Raw genomic sequence first — 22,381 nt, 5'->3', positions numbered from 1 at the left:
ATTAAGAATATTTCAAAAGGATAATCAACCAGTCATAGGACAGTCATAGGCCCCATCATAACCATCGTATTTTATTAACTTTAATTATGAATAGAAAACTGGGAGATGTATGTGGTCTTTAATAAATACATATTGTACACAAAGGCATTAATGAAAACATCCAACAAAATTCCATATTCTAATGTTATCAAAGTGCATTTGGCACATGTGCTAAGCCACAGGGCTTGTAATCATTTAAGTGCAGCATTGCCTGTACAGGAATAATTAACATTTTTGTTTTTTTTATTTTATTTTTTTTACATTTCTAACGTAATATATAACATACAACGTAAATTTCTGTCTGAAATTCATGTGCCACTTATAACTTATGTCAAACAGTTAAAAAATGACAAGTTGTGACACAGATCGTATCAACCACATAACTTGAAAGGTAGACTGGGTTTTTCAGAGCTATCCATACAGTCCAGTGTATGTACTGTATTTTTGCTATTGACTATATGTGCAGTAATGATGGCTCATTGTTGATGAAGTAAGTGGTAAGCTGTCCTTTGCCTTTCACGTTCACGATGCCTCTCATGGTCACCACGAATCCAAGGCTCTCAGCCACGAGTGCAGTTTCTTCACTCGCCTAAATGAGGCAGCAAACAACATTTTCAGAGTCAATCTCAGAATATCTAAGTAACCTACTGTGGCTTTATGTTCTCTGACGAATCCTAGTACATGTCTGTTTCCAAATTGGCTCTGAATGTCGTGTACTACAGTCTTATAAAGAGATTTAATAGCATAGAATACCAGATAAAATGCCTATATTTAAGAAAATATTAATATTAATATTAATATTAATATGCAAATACTAATACATAACTGATATATATATATATATATATATATATGTGTGTGTGTGTGTGTGTGTGTGTGTGTGTGTGTGTGAGTGTGTGTGTGTGTGTGTGTGTACAGCGTCATATATGGTTGAAATGAAAATAAGATGACAATAAAAGCTACTTGATTCTTGACGTGACTATATAATCATATACTGAAAGAAGCAGATATATTTCCAGGCATCTTGTCTAACATAAAGCGAGAAATACTCTGTCTCCGAACATAAAAAAATCTATTGCAGACAAAATCACTTATGCAGTGTATATTATGAACAAACAACAACAAAAAAATGAATGATACTAAACCAGTTGGTAAAAAAGATTAAAAACAACATTAAAAAGTTTTAATAATGTCATTAAGTAAGACAAATGGTTTAATGTACCACTATTATTAATGTACCACTATTATTGAATTATTTCTCGAATAATATTATTGCCAGCGAACCTGTGTCTACTATATACTGTATCTTGTATCTGTATATGCCGGCTAACTAATAATAGTAACTCGGTGCTGTGAAATAATGAATGGTTATTTTAATCGAAGAGTAAGACAGTTACAAAATACATTCTACCTGTTATGACACTTAGCATTATTATTTGTTTCCCACCTGTATTTTATTCAGTACGCCAGTGCTGTCCATCCTGCTGGCTACATTCACAGCATTACCCCAGATATCATACTGAGGTTTATGAGCTCCAATTACCCCAGCAATAACAGGGCCATGGTTTATTCCTGAATTAAAAGCAACAAGATTAGCTACTCTATATTATAATGTATTAGAATGTGATTATAATAACAGTGTAATTATTGAAACGTTAACTTTTATTTTAGGGAGAAATCAGATTTAAAAATTCTATAACTTTAATAGTGATGATTATATGTGCATATGAGAGATAATTTCCAGAACTATTTATAGTAGACAATATACACTTTTTGTTTGTTTAAGGCTATTGAGGATTTATGCACTGATATTTGACTGTACCTATCCGGAGTTTGAAGTTGTTGAAAGAGTGCTTGTTGATGCTTTCAAGTCTGCCCATCAAAGCCATAGCGAAGTCCACCATACTTCTCACATTATTTTTGCATGCGTCACTGTCCTGCAGGGAGTGACAGACAAATATAAACACTTTCACTCTCCAGGCTCTTTATTTTAAAATAAAGTTTGCTAAATTATTTTTTACAAAATAAAGAAAAACTGTTAAAAAAGTTATATTATTATTATTATTATTATTATTATTATTATTATTATTATTATTATTATTATTATTAAAATAGTAATATTATAATATTTATATAAATACTTATGAATTATAATTATAATTATTATAATTATTATTATTATTACATTATTTTTTATTAAAAAAAGAAAAACAGTTAAAAATTATATAATTATTGTTATTATTATTATTATTATTATTATTATTATTATTATTATTATTATTATTATTATTATTATTACACTGCCTGATCAATAAAAGTCACACACTTTAATATTTTGTTGGAACATCAATATTATAAAATATTGCCATCAAATGCATAAACGAAGGAATGAAGGAATGAAACAATGAATAAATAAATAAATAATATTTATTTACTTAATAAAAAAGTAAATAAATAATATATTATTAATCTTCTAGTGAAAGATTTGTTTTCTATGTTATAAAAGATTTGTTCATATAACATATTGTATGTAACACATTATGTAACATTCCGGAGGGAGAAGCATAACTTGTTATATGGAAAAACACAACTAAGTTACATTTTATAACAAGGTTTTTAGTTTTCACTTAATAATTTACTATATGACATTAATCCCATTTTTATTCTAATACTGCACAAATACAATGAAGTTTCACAATGAGATGTTCAACACACGCTGCTGCTACAGCAATATCTCATATCGGTTTTGCTCAAAAAGAGGAATTGTTTTTCAGGCAACATTTAACAACAAAGAGGAACCTAATATTAGTGGAAGATACAAGTAAATGAATATGTATTACCCAGAATACTTCTAACCAAGGTTCTTGTATAGATACCAGCTTTAAAATCTCCTTTTTGTTTATAGTCTCACAATAATAAGTGGCATACATACAAAGTTCTTTTACTGCCTAAATATATCCTCGATACACCCACGTTAACACCACACCCATGATGGATATAAAAATAGCTCATCCGTGGACTACATTCCGACCATAGCGAGCAAACATAATAAACTAGATTGACATGACATTTAATTCATGTCAAGCTGCTAATCAAAACAAGACACATCTTTCCAACAATCAAAGTTTCTTCACTTACTTTTCGCTCCTCTTTTGCTGAAGGATTGGTCAGGCCAGCAGCAGCCATGTACGTGGTGCCAATCGTTTTGATTTTCTCAATGATATTAAATTTGGGCTTGCTTAGAAGCTGGAGAGAGGAAGAAAGAGAGGGCAAGCTAGGTCAAATCTGCTAAAATGAAAGCAAGGCTTCTTGTTCATTTGAGTTTACTTCAATTCAGTTTTTCAGTTTTGTTCACAGTGGTACAGTACTAACAATAGACATTGTCAGGAAACCAGATTCAATGGGGAACCGTCCCTCTTCTATGTAAAAACATATAGTGGGATTAAAAAGTTATACTTCGTCAAAGTCTGTGATGATTTCATTGAGGAACCTCAGACACTCCAAGCCGTCTCCATTTACGCTGCTCTCTGTGTAGAATTCCTTAAACTCAGGCACCGAGGCGAACATCACACACACACATTCGCAAGACTGACTGTACAAGTCCTGGAAAACACACACACACACACACACACACACACACACACACACACACACACAGTTTGACATATTATTGTGCTTTATTATGTTGCTAGAAGCATTTTGTTATCACAAACTCTATTTGCTTTGCAAAAAATTTGCCCCAAGCCAAATCCGATGACTGTTGATCTTTGCGAGGTGTTTTTCTCCATGTTGAATGCTAAGAAAACTACAAAGTATATATTATTGAATTGTCAAATGCATTTGAATGATCAAATCTAATGGGTCAGAAGGTGTTGTTTAAGGCGTTGCTTAATTTTCTATAACAGCGGCTCAGACCGTGCCAGCTACAAGGCGGATCACTAGTTTACAGTATGTTAATGTATGAAATTTATAACGTGTATAATTTTATTATAACAGTATCACTGATAACAGGAATAAACTTGTTTAGAGGATGATCGTCTGATTAAGCAATAACTATAAATGGAATTTATATCATAACTTGTCACTCTAAAAAAAACTAAAAAAAGAATAAATGATGTTACTTGAAAAATCAAGTTATGCACCCGTGTGTACAGTGCTGTAGACTATACGCACATTTGTAAAAGTTTAACTTGGATTAACAATGACATTTTTATCTCTGTATGTTTAAACAAACAATATACTTGCATTACCTGATTGGGAACAGTTTTGCCAATAAAGAAGTTAGTAACATGACAAGGCAGCAGATTTTCGAGGAGAAGCTTGTTGACATTTTCCGTCATCTCCATCTCTTCTCTCTCTTTCTCAAAGCATTTCTCTAGAAGGAACTCGACGCGACATGCCAGCTCGTCCTAACACACATACACAGAAAGCGTGTGTTATGCAGCACTGAAATACGTTCTGTACATCATTACACCACATCAAAATAGGGTCACACTCGCTGGAACACGAACCCTACCTGACGGGCAAGAATTAGACAGGCGAAGTAGAAGATGCAAAGCCAAATCCCTGACATGACCTTAGTCTCCTTTAGTACTCCAGGTCTAACACAGGGAAATAAAAATGTTACATTATGTAAATCACATTATTACATGCCTAATTTTACTTTGTTACTCTAAATTTTAAAAGATTTTATGTTTTTAGGGGGTGGGTACAATATGTGGATAGTTTACTGACATACTCTTTCAAAATCATACTCGCTCACAGTCTTGTACTATTTCGCAGTGTCTGTAATACTCTCTTACAAATTTATTCTCTCTCACACTGTTCGATTCTTCCCCACATACCATCATACTCACTTACATATTTACATGTATGGCATTTGGCAGACTCACTTATCCAGAGCGACTTTAAGGGTCTTGCTCAGGGGCCCGGCAGTGGCAGCTTGGTGGACCTGGGATTCAAACTCAGAACCTTCTGAGTGGTAGTCCAATGCCTTAAAGACTAAGCTACTAAGCTGAATATGCTAGGGTGTTGGCAAGAGTATGATAGCATGATTGGGTGTTGGGATGTGGTAGCTTAGTGTTTAAGGTGTTGGACTACCAATCAGAAAGTTGTAAGTCCACCAAGTTGCCGCTCTTGTGCCCCTGAGAAAGGGACGTAACTCTTAATTGCTCAGCTGCATAATATGTATAAATGCATATTCATATTCATACTATATTCCTTGGAAATGGAATATATAATATACAATATTCTGTTATATCATTATACTTACAAAGAATATACTAGCATACACGCAACCAATATACTATCTCGTACAAGCACACTCTTTCCCACACGCATCATATTCACTGTCATATCATACTTTCTTATACTCAGTGTTACTTATACACGTATACCTTCATACAGAAACAAATATACTCTCCCATACACACTATCATATACTGTCAGAATTATTTCTTGCACACAATTTTAAACTCTCACACACTCAGTATTATACTCTCACAGTATACAATATTACACTCTCAAAAACTCAAATACTGTCTTATTTACTTATTTACTGTTATTCTCTTCAGCACACTATTGAACCTTCTTGATTTATCATGCCATTTATGGGATAAAGCTAACCACATTTATTGCATAGTAATATTGCAAATCATCAACATGTTCATCTAGGACAGCGGTGTCCAATCTTATCCACAAAAGGCCAGTGTGGCTTCTGCTTGGTTGGAATGAAAACCTGCACCCACACCGGCCCTTTCTGTATAAGATTGGACACTGCTGATCTAGGATGTCTCTGAAATCATATAAGCACTATTAACACATTTAAAATGTACAAACTGCATTTTTATATTTATCCAGCTGGTCCATTTTTGTCTGTCATAATCTGATATGACAGTTAAATATTTACTTAAATGCATATGAGTGTGTGAGAACAAGGCTGTGTCATGACAAAGCTTCCTTGAAAATGTTTTTTTGTACATTCTGCCTATATTTTGGATAGGTTTTTAATGACTGTTAATGATTTATGTTTGTTCTTACTTGCTGGAATCGTTGTAGAGCTGCAGCAGGTAGCAATCAGAACGTGGTGCATAAACATACAGGAAGAGCGCAAGGTAGACGACTAGTGCAAGTGTGAGGAGAAAGAGTTTAACGGAAAAACACACTCGTACAAACACCACCACCCCCAGCATGGCCATTAAACAGCAATACAGATAATACTACAGAAACACAAACAAGAAACACAAGAGACACACAAGAAAGGTCAATCAAGTGGAAACGTAATTGAAATGTACTTTCTACCTAGATAATATTTTAGACTATATAAGATAAGAATAGTACTTAATGTTAATAAAGTAAATATAGTGTGAAATTGGTGTGAATGGTGTCAAAAATATTTTGCGTTTGTGAAGTACTATTAATATGTTTCTCAAAATGAGCAATGACATCAGGATAAACATTTTACAATGGAATTCTTACCGGTACAGAATAGAGATTTAGATTATCCAGTGCGGTGGCATTGTTGCTGAAGTTTAGGCAGTTATCACCTGGAATAAAAACCTGAAACATGAAAAAATAGCTTGTAAGTGGAAGACTAGATTAGAAGAAATAAACATTTGTGTTTGAGTATATGTGAATGTGTGTACAAGTATTTAACCCATACTATGTTCAGGATGGCCATGAGTAGCGTGATAAGAAGACAGGTGAAGACCAGGAGAAGTCTCAGCACCGATTTGGTGATCAGTCCATATGGCAGTAATGACATGGATTTCATCCCACACAGGATCTTAGACTTCCATTTCTGAAATGGATGGTATGTACTATGCATCATTCTGTTTAAACTCTAGAGACTACTTGAAAATACAGCTGTTTCAGAAATACTCATACCGGCATGTCTGGCACCAACGAGCATGCTGTAGTCAGAGATGCTTAGATTAAATTTATTCAGATGTTTGATGTGATGCATGGCTTTATACTTTGTGTACTGGTATTTGTGTACCTTTAGAAATCCGATGCTGATCACCAGCAGTATCAGCAACTGGACAGGAAAGGTGGTTCCATATGATATTGCCAGAGGTATATTTCTTTAATTAGACAGACAGACAGACAGACAGACAGACAGACAGACAGACAGACAGACAGACAGACAGACAGATAGATAGATAGATAGATAGATAGATAGATAGATAGATAGATATTAAAATCTCTGAAAATGTCTTTGCTTGTTCATCATTTCAGTAAGTTCACTACATATAGTTTAAAGTTTCTCTCACATTTGAGAAGTAAGCATCTGTACAGTGAATATGGCAGTGAAGATAAGACCAAGACAGGCAGCAGACTGATGCATATCATTTACTTCGCTCAGCAGATACTGCAAAAAAAAACACAGCAGTTATTCTAAGAGTTCTTTATAATTAATAAATTACACATACACATACACATACACAGCAGAAAGCGGGAGTCCCACCTGCTTCTCCATATTTATATCAGAAAAAAGCAGCGTCAACCAGTTGAGTTTCTTCGTTTTTGTTCTAAAAGAATAATAGAGATATAAGCAATCATAACCAAGATGGATTAGAAAAGAGATTATTCTAAAAATCTAATTTGATTTCTCATCTTTTTTCTCTCACCCTGAAACATCTAGTGGGTCCAGTGACAGCATTGACCCATTTTCTGACAAAAATGAACGCCTAAAGAGAGAAAGAGAAAGAAAGAGAAATAATAGATAGATTATACAAGATCCTCAATTAAAAAAAAACTATTTACTGTAATAACAGAAAGCAAAACTGTGCATCATACCTGTTTTCTTGATGGTAAGTATATAGGTGGTGGTTAACTGATTCCTGTACATCACAAAAGTGCCATAAAAAGTCAGTTCCATGTAAAAACATAGTTCCATGTTAACATGTTATCATGTTAATCCCACTAAAAGATCTCGATTTGCCTAAACATATCCTCTGTGCCATGTTTCATTTACATAGGATAATGTTCTCTGTGTTTACTTAACAATTCTACGTAAAGGCCCATTTTGTGGAATTCATCTAGTTTCTGAAATGGCTTCCTATTCACAATATTTGAATATTCACAATTTGAATATTCACAGGCCTTCAGTTCACCAGCAAGAGGCTGTGAGGCGAGTGTGATACTCATTAGCCGGGGAAGTAGTGACTCAGTAGTTAAGGATCTGGGCTAGCAAGCTAACAAAGGAACCCAACAAACAACCAGTTTCTTATGAACTCTAAAACAATGAAGATATTTATGTCCACCTTTGGAGGACTGGGTACCTGTTGCTTACTACATGTTACAAGCTGTTACAGGCATACAGGGATTGGAGGATGAAACTAGTTTTAGACCACAATAATTTATTTGAATGGTGCAGGGCTTGTTTTCCTGCCAATGCAGCATCGATTTGTACTGGGTTTTACAGATACAAGTCCTGCACAGTGGCAAGAGTAATTTTGAGCTATTTCTCCTACACTAACATTTAGCAGACACCTTTATCCTGAGTGAATTACATTTTTTATTTCATTTTATACAACTGAGCTATTGATGGTTAAGAGCCTTGCTCAGTGGCCCAGTGGCAGTAAGATTCCAACTTTCAATTGGTGAGCCAACACTAACCACTAGGCTACCACATCCCCCTACAGAACAGTGGCCAGATCACTACACGGTGCTGGTGGAGGAAAACGTTTCCTGAAGATCACTTCTCCCAAACCCTAAAGTGGCTCAATTATAATCAGATCTGGTGACTGTGGAGGCCATGGGCGATGTTCAACTTCATGTTCATGTTCATGTTCATGTTCATGTTCATGTTCATGTTAATCATGTACCTATGTTACTAGTCTTGCTCTGTATATGGTGCATTATCAGGGTAGGGTATTATGTTAGAACCTCTGAGTGCACATGGTCCTCCAGAATGACCAGGTGTCCTTGGCAGTGACATGCAAATTTAGCACAAGTAGAATGATCCTTTACTCCTGGCATGCAGCATTTTAGGTGGTAAGCTTTTCTGGGGATCCTTCACACCATAACTCTTCCAGGTATGGGAAATGGTGAAGGTAGACTCATCAGTGAACAATACATGCTACACATTGTCCACAGCCCAGGATTTTCACTGCTGGCACCATTGAAACTGACGTTTGCCATTGAAACAAGTGGCCAAATGTTTGACTACAGCAGCCCAATCATGAATATTGACCCTGCGGATCGCCAAACAAATACTTTTGGTGGAAACAGGAGAGTACAGCTGCACATTTATTTTTGCAGTGTGTCAGCAAGAGTGATTTTATGTTTTGTTTTTTTTTGCATACAATCTGGGTTAGTACATCCCTTTCATACAGCTTCCTCTTGTGTTCACAGTTACTCCTGTTATATGTGGTTTGTCCTTTGTAGTAGCATGCCGACGTAACAAAGACTTGCTGTCCTGATCATGCACACCAACAATGTTTATCCTTTTTTCAACTCTGATATGTCTCCCATTATGTTATGTTGATTGCAATATTTGTGTACAGATGTATGATTACTCTTCTAACTCAATTTCACACTCTTCTCTTATGGAATGTAAAAAAAAGTTTCTATAGTTAGAAATTGGTCACCAGGCAGCGCATAGAGGCTTGAAATCTCCCTTTTTGTCCAGCCCCTGTTGATCCATGAGGTGTGGTATGTACAAGATGAAAAAAAAAGAAAAGTCAGCTTGTGACAATGGTATTTATAGCAAAATTACATAATAGGGTCACTTTGTGAGTTTGCTGGTTGGGCTTGTCTTCTGTGAGCACATACACAAGAAGGTCTTCAGGATAAATTCACCACCCTGCAGTTAGGAGTGTTGAATCATCATAGGCTATACTGTACATGCATAGACATAAATAAATTACTGTACACTGGGCTAAATCTTGTATATTTGTGCATAGCGTACATCTGATTTATTTCCAAGTGGCTTTACATTTTTTTCTATAAAATGACATCGTGAGTTTTTTAGGTTCTAATATAAATCTATACGATCCCATAGATATTTGGGTCTAACTGGGATAAAAAGCAGCACATTCCTGAGTAGAATTTTTAGAATAATTATGGCACTTACTGTGTCCTCTTGTGACTGACCGAAGTCACTTGTTGGGCTTATTGGGGCAGCGATCATGTCTTCTGTTCGGTTCAGCTCGGAAAAGGGGTTGATACTCTTCCAGTCCTGTAGATACTGAGACATTCTCACTGAAGCCCTCTGCTTTGGTTTACCACCCATTGTGTTGATCTATGCATATACAGAAATATAATTGTAATTTCTGCCATTACTCTGAGTTTTTGATCAACACAACATAATATTCAATGAAAATTCACATCCACCTTTGGTTTTGGATCAGTGCTGTTCTGTGTGTTGGGGTCAATCACTAGGTATGTATTCCTGCCCTCCAAAGCAGAATCCCTACTGGCTCCGTTCCCCTCCTCCACTTGGTATGCCCCACCTAAGTTTCCAAGGGTTTCTTCTGTAATGTGAACCCTTCTGCAATGGGAAAAAATATGATTGATAAGGAAAGTTACTTTTAAGAGCACTTGTCTACGGTTGGAAGGAAGTTGGGAGGAAGTCAGAGCACATATACTGGTTCAGTAATAATAAAAAATATCTAAATTATATATATATATATATATATATATATATATATATATATATATATATATATATATATATATATATATATATATAAATCGAAATGTATATCTAGATTTTGCACTACATAAGAAGTGTACGTTGTATTTAATCTAATTTAATACAGTACACAGAAGTCAGAAAATGTATTATGCAACTCAAAGTCCTTCTTTGATGTATATATGCAGGATCATTTTCTCAACAATGCTAAGTATATAATAAGAAAAATCAAACTGTATCTGTCAATATTCCACCTTGTCAATCATTAGCTGACCTACCCTGGAACACCTCCAGACTCCATGCGGTTAGCTAGAGTGACGTCATTTGACCAGACGTCATACTGCCACTTGAGCAAGCCAATTACCCCACAAAGCACATTTCCTGAGTGCACGCCAACCCTCATGCTGATGTCCACACTTGTCGCCTCTCTCAGCTTACTGTGAAAATCATGATCAAAGGTTATTTCTAGGACAATGGATGAGATTAGTGCATTATCATGTTAAAAAAAAGGGAGCTTAAATATGGAACATGGATAGATTTTCATCTGCCTTATTTTCATCTGCCTATTCATCTGAATATAAAGCCACAGATTCTAAATGAAATATACATGTAATTAGACATGGTGGGTCCAAATTTGTAACCAACGATCGATCAATTTGATTCTAATGAGCTAGGTAAGCAAATGAAAAATACAGATAACTCTAAACCTACACTCAGTCATGGATAAACATAAAGTAGAGAAGATGTTTAACACAATTCCCAAATGGATCAAATTTAAAATGATTGTTGAACTAAAATAAAAGAAAATTAAACATTTTTTTCACTGTTGACCTGTGAGTCAAACAGGCTGTTGTCAAACAGGTTCATGGTAATAATATGGTGGTTGAGTTTATGAGGAGCAAGAAAAAGCAAGAAAAAAAGCCAGTTAGACTGCCTTCTGTGTATCACACTGTGTATTCAACCACACCTATTTGATGTGTAATGTAGCAATCTATGTGTGGATTTTTAGGTTTTGTTTTCTGAATGGAGTGGGCTAAGATCCATGAATTGAATCACGATTCATGATTCATGATTCATGATTCATGATTCATACATAGTGGGGTGGGGAGGGAGGAGTGTAGGTTCCTTCCCAAGGACCAAGAATTTCCTAATACTGTGATAAATTAAACCATCCTGAGTGGTTTGCATAGTGACAGGTAACTAAATTATATGAAACTTTCCTTTATTTAAAATCCAGACCCACCATCCTTTTCTGTGCATTGTATTGTTTTCAAAGTATTCCACATGTTTATGGCATAATGACAGACAACGTTATCCAAAACGACTTATATTTAGTTTCATTTTATGCAACTGAGGGTTAAGAGCCTTGCTCAGGGGCCCCCGTAGCAGCTTGACAGACCTGGGAGTCAAACTCGCAATTTCCGATTAGCAACACCTTAATCACATCTCACACAGTGCAGGAAACCAGTTCCTCACAGCATCTCACATTTAAAAATTATTTTTGTTTATGTTAATATCAATCAAATGGTTTATGTCATGTGACTGTAGACAAGTCCTGGTTTTGGTAATTGATAAGCTACAAATGACTCATCTGGCTCTCAAGACAAACTCTTTTGATTTAATTCATCGGACTGAATCGACACTGAATTCGTTTCAGCAATGGATCCCTATGGCACTGTATCTGAGACCATCATGACTCACTTTATAGAAGTGCACATATCCAATCCCATCTTTACACAGTTGCGTGCATGGTGAGGGATCGGATCCGGAAGGCCTGAAACGCAGTAGTAGCAGTCACCTAGAATCTTGATACGCAGACACTCATTTTTCTGCAAAGTGAGCGAACAGAAAAAAACACCTGAATAAAACAAATTTTGTGGAATGAATTATTTTGTGACATAAAATTGCCCAGACTATGATCAGAATATATGAACAGCACAAGAGAAGTCTTCACCTTGGCTAAGTCATCAAACTTGCCGAAGAGTTTGTTAAGGATGACAACAAGCTCCTCTGGAGTGCAGGTGCTGGCAAGGCTGGTGAAACCAACAATGTCTGCATACAGAATGCTGCAGAAAAGAAAGACATTTCCGTTCATTTCAGCTATTTTAATGTGTCTACGTATATGTAAACGTATGCTGGACATACAGTCTGTGTAATTTCATGTGGCTGTTTGCTTATGTGTAATTTCATGTAGCTGTCACCTGACATCTTTGTGTTGTTTAACATACAAATTGTGGAAGTTTGCATTATTCTCGGCTCCTGTGAATGTGCTAGTCAGGCCTTTGACAACCTCTACTTTGAGTTCCATGGCAATGTATCGTGGCAGCACAGACAGGAGGAGGTGTTCCTGTGGTAAGGGGTGGGGCGTTCAGAGGAAGAAAAGTTAAATAAAAAGCTAAAAAAATTAATAAAATATAAAAATAAGAAAAGTAAATAACTGTTTAGTTGTTTTTATGTATTGCACAATTATAATTTTACATATAATCTGTTATTGCATACCTAATTGTATGATCACTAACCAGATCAAATATATTTTGTACTTTGCACAGGTTAGTGATCATACCTAATTGTATGATCACTAACCAGATCAAATGCACACTATTTATAACATCTATTATACTTGCAAATGGGTTAGTTTGCATGTGTGTGTGCCTGCGTGTACCTGATCACGCTTCTGTGTAGCTCGTTTGGAGCGATTGTAGCTAAAGGTTTCTCGGCTCATGTTGGACTTTCTTCGTGCGTTCTCAGTAAGCCAGAGGTGAAAAATTCCCACACAATTTATACACAAAAACAGCACTGCATTTGCTACCACCTAAGAGAGAAACATTGAGAAAGGTCAGGTAATTGCTGATTCTTTTCACTTTAATATCTATATTTATAGAGGACAAGCACAATAATACATAGATATACTGTAGCTGTTTATTTATTTAAAGATGAATTGCCTAAATCCTTGACAGTACCACAGGACTAAGATAAAATGTATGAATTTTTTAATATGCTTTTGTGATCATTTTAAAGGTCAGATACAATGGAAAATGAGACTGGATGTTGATGCAAATACTGATGTTAACTAACAGCACCAAATGTAAATATCTGGCTTTTGCACGCTATGGCTGCTAGAATTTTGTTAGAACTCTCTGTGCTTGTTTCAGTGTTGTGGTTAGCTGGTCAACTATATAGCTGTTTCGCATTTGAATAATTTTGCATTTGAATTTTCCATTCTGATTAACCCCTTTCCTGTATATCTGGGTGTATCTTACCTGCACTGTCACGTCACGTGGCCTAGGGTGGCTGACAGACACGATGACACTGATGATGATGATATGACACAGGCTGGCTCCGATACCAAAGATGATAGCCCACAAGACAGAAAGTGGCAAGATTGTGTATACTGATAGAGAGAGAAATAGAAAAAATGCCACCTAAGAGAGACAAAGAGAGTGAGACACAAATATTGTACAATTTATTAGAACATTGTATGTTATATAGCTTTGATTGTGTGAAACTCATATTATATTAAAATATGACTAATGATAATAAAATATATTACCAATCACTAAAAGTGACAAACATGTAAACTTGAGCCGTATTCATTAAAATTCTTAGTGAAAATTTCTCCTAGTGACAAAATTCTAAGAAGTCTTTAAAATTAAAGAGAAAATCTTAGTAAAGATAAAAATTATTCATAAAGCATCTTAACCCTTAAAAGGGTTCACAAGGTCAAAAATCTTAGCAGTAGAGAGGAGGACTTAAGAGGCATAAAAATTTCTTTAACAGAGCAGAAAATGGCCGAAAGGTGAAGAAGGAGAAGAAATGTATTGTATATAATATTTAATAATGATAGTGAGTTAAAAAGATGATACAGATTAGATTGTGTAGGGATTACTGTGGTCATCATATTAGTGATAACATTTCAGACACAGTGCATGAATGCTAAATACATATAAATTATAAATTTCTGAGATCCGTCCTGATGATCGGTCCTCTGAGTTTGGTCCTGAATCACTCTTAAGCTGAGATTCCTAGTTAGAAATTGTGTACTAAATTAGGAGCTCTCTGAGATCCTTCTTAGAATCCTTATGAATATGGGCCCAGGTTTTTAACCATATCCTTCTGGAAATAGATAACCTCATTCAGAGCCGAATGAAATCACCGGCAATTTGTTAAAAAATAATGTCTAAACTAAATCATGTAAACAGAGGTTGTTGAATGACACAAATAAATGTTTACAGCTTGTCATTATACCCAGGTGGTTTGTAGTTTGATTTTTTTAGTTCCCTATTTTCCTGGACATCTCAGCTAACAAATTTAGGATTCCAGTTTTTGTTAGGTTTCTGAATGTTATGGCCGTAGGAATGATTTAAATGATTTCTTTACTATTGAATTCTGAAAACATATGCAACCAAATACAGTGTTTAACCCAATTTTTGAAAAAACCTCAACATGACCTGTTGAGCAATTTATAGACATGTAAGTTGCTATAAATAACTAAACCTGGTTTAAGAATGTTGCTTGGAAATGTATTTTTATAACTTGGCAGCTTTATATTTGACTATGTTTTAAATATATCTCTCTCTTTTAATTATCCTTTCAATTAGCTGTCTAATGAGATATTTAAAGACACAGCTGAAGTGAGACTGACTTGTTCCCATGGTGTGACGACTTTGTCGGTGAAGATGAAGACAATGGCAGTGATGAATAGTGTGAACCAGATGGAGAGCGCAAGCATCTGTTCACACCTGCGCAAGCTGGGCAGGCACGGCAAACACACCAACAGCGGGACACAAAGGCAGAGCACAACACACACCACTGCTAATGCTCCTACTTGACCATTGAAATGCTATATAAGAATGAATGTAAGAAAAAAAGAAAAACTTAGTACAGTCTGTAACATTTTAATTAAGGGTGGTGTTTATAGGGCTACATGACTCCTACAATTCATGACAAAAGACATGTTTTAGTCATGATCAGACGTCAATTTTGTGTGACTGGTCATTATTCATCACTGGCTTTTTCATCATCACTGGCACCCAGATTTTTACAATTTTACATTTATAAATATTCCAATAAGCATCAGCTGGAATAAAGACTGAAGACTACAACTATCATACCAGTGCTCAAGCGTTCATGTGCAGACTGTCTGAATCTGTCCCTGTTGTTATGAAGTGCTTTGAGAAACTGGTCCTAAGTCATCTTATAGTGAGACTTCCACCTACACTGGACCCACACAAGTTTGCCTACCGTTTGATCAGGTCAGTGGAGGATGCCATTTACACTGCTCTTCATCTAGCTCTCACCCAAACAGATAATAACAATACATACAATATGATGTTGTTCATTGACTTCAGCTCTTTATTTAACACAGTTGTCTCCGTTAAACTGGTCACTGAGTGCAGCAAACAAGGTATCTGCACATCGATGTTCAGATGGATTATGGTGTGTCGGTTGGGTAATCACATGTCTTTAATTCTCATCTTGAACAATGGTGTCCCACAAGGCTGCATGCTGAGCCCACTGCTCTACTCCCGGTTCACTCATTAATGTGTTCCTTTACATAACTTTAACATCTTTATCAAGTATGCACATGATACCACGATGGTTGGTCAGATCAGCAACAATGATGAATCAGCCTACAGGGAGGAGATCCAAAGCCTACCAGAATGGTGCACCTATAACCTCACCCTCAATGCCACGAAGATTAAAGAGCTTGTTGTAGCAGACACTACTACATCCCCTATCTACATTTCTGGTTAGGAAGGTGCAACAGTGTCTTTACATACTGAGAAGACTTAAACAATTTAATCTATATTTCTTTATATTTATATTTTACCTATTTTATAGGATCTCCTGAGATCTTGAACAATTTTTACAGCTGCATCATTGAGAGCATTCTTACGAACTTGAACATAGTGTGTTACGGCGACACCACAGTGTGTGAAAGGTAATCACTGCAAAATGTGGTGAAATTTGCCTAATGCATCATTTGCACCCAACTTCCTCCCAGAGAGTCTCTTAACCTCAGTAGATTTCTGTGTAGAGCCCACAAAATAATCAAGGACTCCTTACACCCTAGTCACAATCTGTTTAACATCCTTCCATCCTGGAAGTGGACCCTCCATACTAGAACCAGCAGGTTCAGTGTCAGTTTTTTCCCACAACCATAAACATTCTGAACTCTACACAACATAACTAGGACCCTGATGTATCACTGATATTTCACTGCCTGTTATCACCTATCTATCTATCTATCTATCTATCTAACTATCTAACTATCTATCTATCTATCTATCTATCTATCTATCTATCTATCTATCTATCTATCTATCTATCTAGTGTTGGATTAGGTTAGGAGGCCATAAGAACTGTAGTTCATTGTACATCTGGTCAGGTGAGCATTTCCAGATTATGCTCCACATAATGCCCCACACATTTATTTTTATCTTTCTTCTAAAACCGTGACAGCTACACTATCACATAACAGCTACATAAAAGGAAGACTGGAAACTAACAGATTCTTCCTCCTTGACATTTAAAGCCAGAGTGTTGTATCTTTTTGCACTGCTGTAAAAAGGACAGATAAACACTTAGAGAACTGTGGTATCTGCCTTCTTCCGGATACATGAGACACTAGACACTAGAGTGGCTAGATCCAATTATCAGGGGACACAGCAATGTGATGCCTCCAGAGCATAACCAATTTTGCTTAGTATTGGAAAGTATCATAGCTGACACTTATTGAAAAAAGACCTTTAATGTTTATGTCAGTTGTTAGTAAAGTCTTATGTATAGGTCATGTAGCCCCATGAATATTATGTGCAGACATGTGCAAAAGTGTTACTGCAAAACTTTTTGTTGAAAATTGATTGTTAGGTCTATAGTTTGGTAAAGAAACTATAAATATTATAGAGATTTATAATAGAAATACAAGAAATAAATATTATAAATAAACAAATGGCTTCAGTCCTTGGCTTACTCTTTCAGTAGCAGTGATGACAACGATGATTGTCACACAAAACAAGATGGTCAGCACCAGGCCTGGTACCACAATCGGGGTGTCCTCCAGGCACTGCAGAAATCCGAGCCGCACTGCCTGGTAACAGCGACATGCACCAGAGGCAGCATTGCGTTGAATTCTGACGTTTTTACGTTCAGGGACTTCTATAATTTCTGGCTCTGCTTCTGAACAATCATGATTAGTTCTGCAGGATTGGAAACAGTTCCTTACACAGCTGACATCGGCTTCAGGAAATGATCGGTCCGTGATGCCATTTGAGGTTGTATTGGATGTCCTAAAGGATGTGCACACTTGAAGAGGTTCTAGGGGCTTCTCTGCCTTAGCAGTTCCTAGCTCAATGTTGTGCTTATTCCCATTCTTGAAAAAATAATCGTGTTGTATTTCTTCATTCTTACACTGTTTTCCATTTTTGTTTATATAGCCTGTTTGGTGTGACAAGTCCTTAGGGTTTGTTGTGTTCATTTCAACACAATCATGTGAGTCATTCTGCATAGTGACCCTTTGGAGATCAAAGCCTGTTTTTTAAAGTACTTTTTGTGTTATTATACTATTTTTTATCAGCTGTAGATATCATCATCATTTGATTTGGGCCATGATCAAGGTGCACCAGATTTCTCCATCAACTTCCAAATAAATGAAAAACTGCTGCCCACATTTTGGTCTTCTATGGTAAATCCAGTCTTGGACAGGAACACTTCAGGCTTTTTCCTAGAACAATAAAAATTTTAACACCATTATCTTAGAGCTAATTATACATTCTAAAACAGTCACGCAGACACTGGAACTCACTGGGGAGTGTTTAGCATATTAATGATTTGGGGCATAATTGTGGCATAGTGAGTTGTATTTCAACCTCACGGCTCCATGATCCCTGGCTGAAACGTAAACTAAATCTAAAATCATTCCAACTCCCAAAACGTAGATGACTGGCAAAGACAAATAGCCACCATTAGTTACAGAGTGTGTGAATGTGTGTACATAATTCCCTGTGATAGACTGGCATCCCATCCAAAGTGCTTTCCTTTTAAAAAATGGCTTCTCTGGGTCTTGATTTCCCAAGTTCATTAACTAGGGGTGATTATGCCATTTTAACCATCAGCCTTTAACAGTAATTGAGACCAAAGTTTGAAGAAACAGCTAATTCTCCTGGATACCAGCTCTCCAGTACCAGAGTTGAGCACCAATGACCTATAAAGTACTTCTGTGATTCTGCTGTAAAATCCTGTAGTGATAAATGTGTGATAGCAAACCAACAAATGCGTTGATGAAATCATGTAGGTAAACGCATTGATATTAAGGAAGTAGCAAAAGAAAAAAAAAATAATAAAGAAGCATTGGCTTGGTTACTAAGCAATAACCGTGTAGTGACTTTGCATATATTCTGGTAGTAATTCTTATACATATGCAAAAAGGAACACATGTTCCTTTGTATACTGAACAGATGTAAACAAGGTTATTTTCATTACAAAGATTTGCTTATTTACTTTTATATATATATAAGTGGGTGGTGAGTGTTGGACGTCTGAAGTTTTTATGAAATTAATTGTTTCAATTCACATTCCATTATACTGATATATATTTTACTTTTATATTTTAAAATAATATTTATTTTGCTTTATGAGATACTGGGTTAAATAATAATTTTTTATTTATTACTAAATTGAAAGTTTAAACAAAAACACTTCTTGCCACACTCATCATTTTTTAACTTACTATAACTTAGTGTATTTGTGTACATATCACTCTATAAAAGTCCCTTCAGCGATTTCTACCACTTCCTATTGTTAAATATGTAATCAGACTTTTGAACATGGGTTAAGAACCAGAACAAAGGGGTTGAGCTTTTGCTCTTAGGTCATGATGATCTCAATAAACTGTTTTGTTTAACTCTAGCAAACCTGTGCCATCAAAGTGACTTCAACAACAGCGTCAGTACTTCATAAGAACAATAATACTCATGAACATATTGTACCAAACAATTTTTGGAGCTATTCGGCAAAAATCTTTGTGATGATAGTCCATTTTAGAAAATCAGAATATCATCATAAGAAACATCCAGCATAACAGAATGAAACACATATATTGATCGCTTACTGGGCCTTGTGTTGCTTAGAAGACGTAGAGTGCCAAAAGGTCAAAGTGTCTCAGTATTGGATCTGTCCTCACCTAACCATATTGATATTAAGTCAATAGCAGATTAGCAGGATAAAAGAGACCCAACATTTAACCCAACAGCCTTATAGTCTTTAAGCATACCTTTTAATATTTAAAGGGAATTTAGATGCACTGATGTGTTAAATAGATATTTAGTTCTGTAAAAATTAATCACATTAATTTTACTCGTTGTTTTATTAAATAAGAATTCATCAATTTTCACTGTTTGAAAGTGGTAGTCTAAAGAAAGATGACTGGTCAAATACGGTGAAATTCACGTTGGTGCGGCTTCAAGCTTCCTCTCTTTTATCTTTTCCATGAACAGGTTAGATGACCAATGGAAACTACTAATCACTGATTCAAAGTTATAATGGGTATTTCCAGGATTTCATATTTATCAGAGATAACAATTACTGTAATTCTGAACCGTAGCTTTCACTTCAAACAACAGCACAATGGCCTAGTAAAACAAAACCCCAGACAGAAACATATAACAACAATATGATTAAAAATCAACCAATCAAATAAGGAAATTGAAGAATTAAACTTACTGTGTGTGTTTGGAGAACAAATAATTTGCCAATAAACCAGAAGCAGCATTTCACACATGAACATTGACTATAAAGTGCTTAAGTGATAAAGATTCGTAAGAGCCATTGCCATTTTAATGATTAAAAATTAAACGAAAAACAAACGTTCAATATTTACGAATGTGATGAAAGCCATATTTAAGTATCCTTGGAAACAAGATTGACAATTTTCTGCCCTTGTGAACATTTAAGACAGATATTGAATACATTTTAGATAGACATATTCTGAACATGTTGAAAAAAAGTTGATTCAAGAGGAAAAGAACTGCAGTGTGTCTTACCTTTGGTTGTCGTTTGCTGCTCACACTTTGTATTTATTTTTCTTTATCTCTTCTCTGTCCCTCTGCAAAGCTCTTCTCATTACCCTATCTGTGTGTTCTCTATCACACATGCGTCTCTGTTTTTCCTCTTCCTCCCACTTTATATTCTGTTCCTTCTTTCTCTCAGTTCATCATATCCCTCCTTTCTCATGCTCCTCCTATATACCTCCATGCTTCCTCTTTTAGAGGCTTGTCAATGACTCACATACACACAAACCATTTCAGGTGACATTAATCACCTTAGTCGTAGTTATGGTATACAATCAGTCTTGAACAAGGAGCCCAGGTGGAGTCCACATGCCCCAAATCATCACCGAAACATATAATTCAAGAAGTATTGGCACCCTTCATGAACATTTTGTAAAATGTAAAGCACATGAAATATGTGATGTTTGGATCTTAAACATATGGGAACTCTGCATTGTTCTGTTAAACATGTAAAGCACTGTATATTTCTAAGTAATGGTTTCAAAATTATTGGCACCCCAGAGAAAACCTAAAGAAATTCAAACTATAAATTCAAATCTAGAAACTCTGATAGTCTTTACAAACACAGATAAATTCTTTGCTTAATGCTATTTTTATACAGTCATTTTTGCATACTCTACTGAAGGACAACACTAACCTAGTTGGCTGAATGCTTTCACTTTATATTCAGTTGTTGTCTATGCCTTGCTTTTGTTTTTGATCAAATGTGTTTAGGATTATTTTTTCTCTAATAGGCATCAGTTAAATGTCCAAACTTTCATGGTGTCTCATTGTTATGGACATATGTTGTGTCAGAAATAAGAATAAAACAGAATAAACCCAAGATAGACACGAAAACAAATCAGTTTAATGCCACTGACTTCTAAATGAGCAAATTTCTAAATGAGCAAATTTCAAACCTCTCATGGTCTGTCTGCAGATAATCTCTCCGCTGTGTCTTATTTCACTAAGACAGCTTTGTCCCTGTCTGAAGAAATCTGCTCTCCAAAGCTCAAAGAATGTGTTAGCCTCAGCTGTTCTACTGAATCCATTAAAGATCTTATCAAAGACAAAAAATGGCACAAGGTGAGTTGTAAACATACCAATTCTGCGTGCTGTCTTTGCTTCAGATTGCCTGACTTTCACATTTAATGGAGTTTCTTTGTCACCCCGATGTAAAAGAACGCTTTAGAAATAGTTTGCTGTACCATTTTCCCTCACCCAAGCATGTCAAACCAGTTAAACAACACCTTTAGTACTGTAAGGTTGGTGAATTTTTAGAATACAAGTAGGCTTGGCAAGTCTATTCAGTCTGTGGTGGAAAACCACACAGGGGAGTTACCTTAAATGAGCAGAGTCAGAGTCAGGGTCAGAGTCAGTTCCATGCAATCACGCAATTGACATTGTAATATGATGTAATAACATATATTGCAGCTATTAAAAGCACTTTATATACTAGAGTATTTCTACAATATCTAACTTAGACATGATAAACAAAATCTGTGATAAACCACATGTATTCTTTTGTATACAGAATGTTCAAAAGAAAATAAAACTTTTTTTTTTTTACTATTATATTGCCTCAAGCTTTAGCCTCACAATTACATAACAACTTGCACTAGTCAATAACATAACTCCGTTTCCAAAGTGTTTTAGA

General features: G+C 35.6%; 1 protein-coding gene across 4 annotated transcripts; it reads right to left on the bottom strand.

Moving 5' to 3' along the window:
* Positions 1-50: 50 nt before the first annotated feature.
* On the bottom strand, positions 51-21,968 carry LOC132841769 (adenylate cyclase type 4-like). 4 transcript variants are annotated; one of them, XM_060864289.1, is made up of 26 exons: positions 21,828-21,968; positions 17,652-18,401; positions 15,321-15,518; positions 13,939-14,100; positions 13,341-13,490; positions 12,880-13,025; positions 12,633-12,744; positions 12,380-12,507; positions 10,957-11,115; positions 10,378-10,534; positions 10,118-10,285; positions 7,837-7,880; positions 7,668-7,727; positions 7,505-7,568; positions 7,311-7,408; positions 7,037-7,121; positions 6,701-6,838; positions 6,517-6,597; positions 6,079-6,257; positions 4,556-4,640; positions 4,290-4,448; positions 3,496-3,642; positions 3,178-3,285; positions 1,862-1,976; positions 1,487-1,611; positions 51-628 (listed from the first exon to the last, which is right to left on the bottom strand). In XM_060864289.1, exons 2-26 carry the CDS (start codon positions 18,183-18,185, stop codon positions 494-496), a joined length of 3,537 nt encoding a protein of 1,178 aa, XP_060720272.1. In that variant the 5' UTR covers positions 18,186-18,401; positions 21,828-21,968; the 3' UTR covers positions 51-493. The 4 variants fall into 4 exon arrangements, with proteins under 4 accessions (XP_060720272.1, XP_060720273.1, XP_060720271.1 ...); XM_060864290.1 differs by lacking the exon at positions 21,828-21,968 and adding an exon at positions 21,645-21,688; XM_060864288.1 differs by lacking the exon at positions 21,828-21,968 and adding an exon at positions 20,719-21,340.
* Positions 21,969-22,381: the final 413 nt, after the last annotated feature.

The sequence above is a fragment of the Tachysurus vachellii genome, chromosome 2 (genome assembly GCF_030014155.1).
Source record: "Tachysurus vachellii isolate PV-2020 chromosome 2, HZAU_Pvac_v1, whole genome shotgun sequence".
NCBI lineage: Eukaryota > Metazoa > Chordata > Actinopteri > Siluriformes > Bagridae > Tachysurus > Tachysurus vachellii.
Note: the sequence above shows the minus strand (reverse complement) of the source record. Positions and strands in the feature narration are given on the sequence as shown.

Bases quoted from the DNA above. Each gene is read 5' to 3' on its own strand.
- LOC132841769 (XM_060864289.1), bottom strand. From the start codon at position 18,185: ATGCAGAATGACTCACATGATTGTGTTGAAATGAACACAACAAACCCT. The intron at 7,728-7,836 runs GTATGATGCACA...TTCTCTCTTTAG, and splicing joins ACTTACCATCAAGAAAACAG to GCGTTCATTTTTGTCAGAAA. The intron at 6,598-6,700 runs GTATGGGTTAAA...TTCATGTTTCAG, and splicing joins TCATGGCCATCCTGAACATA to GTTTTTATTCCAGGTGATAA.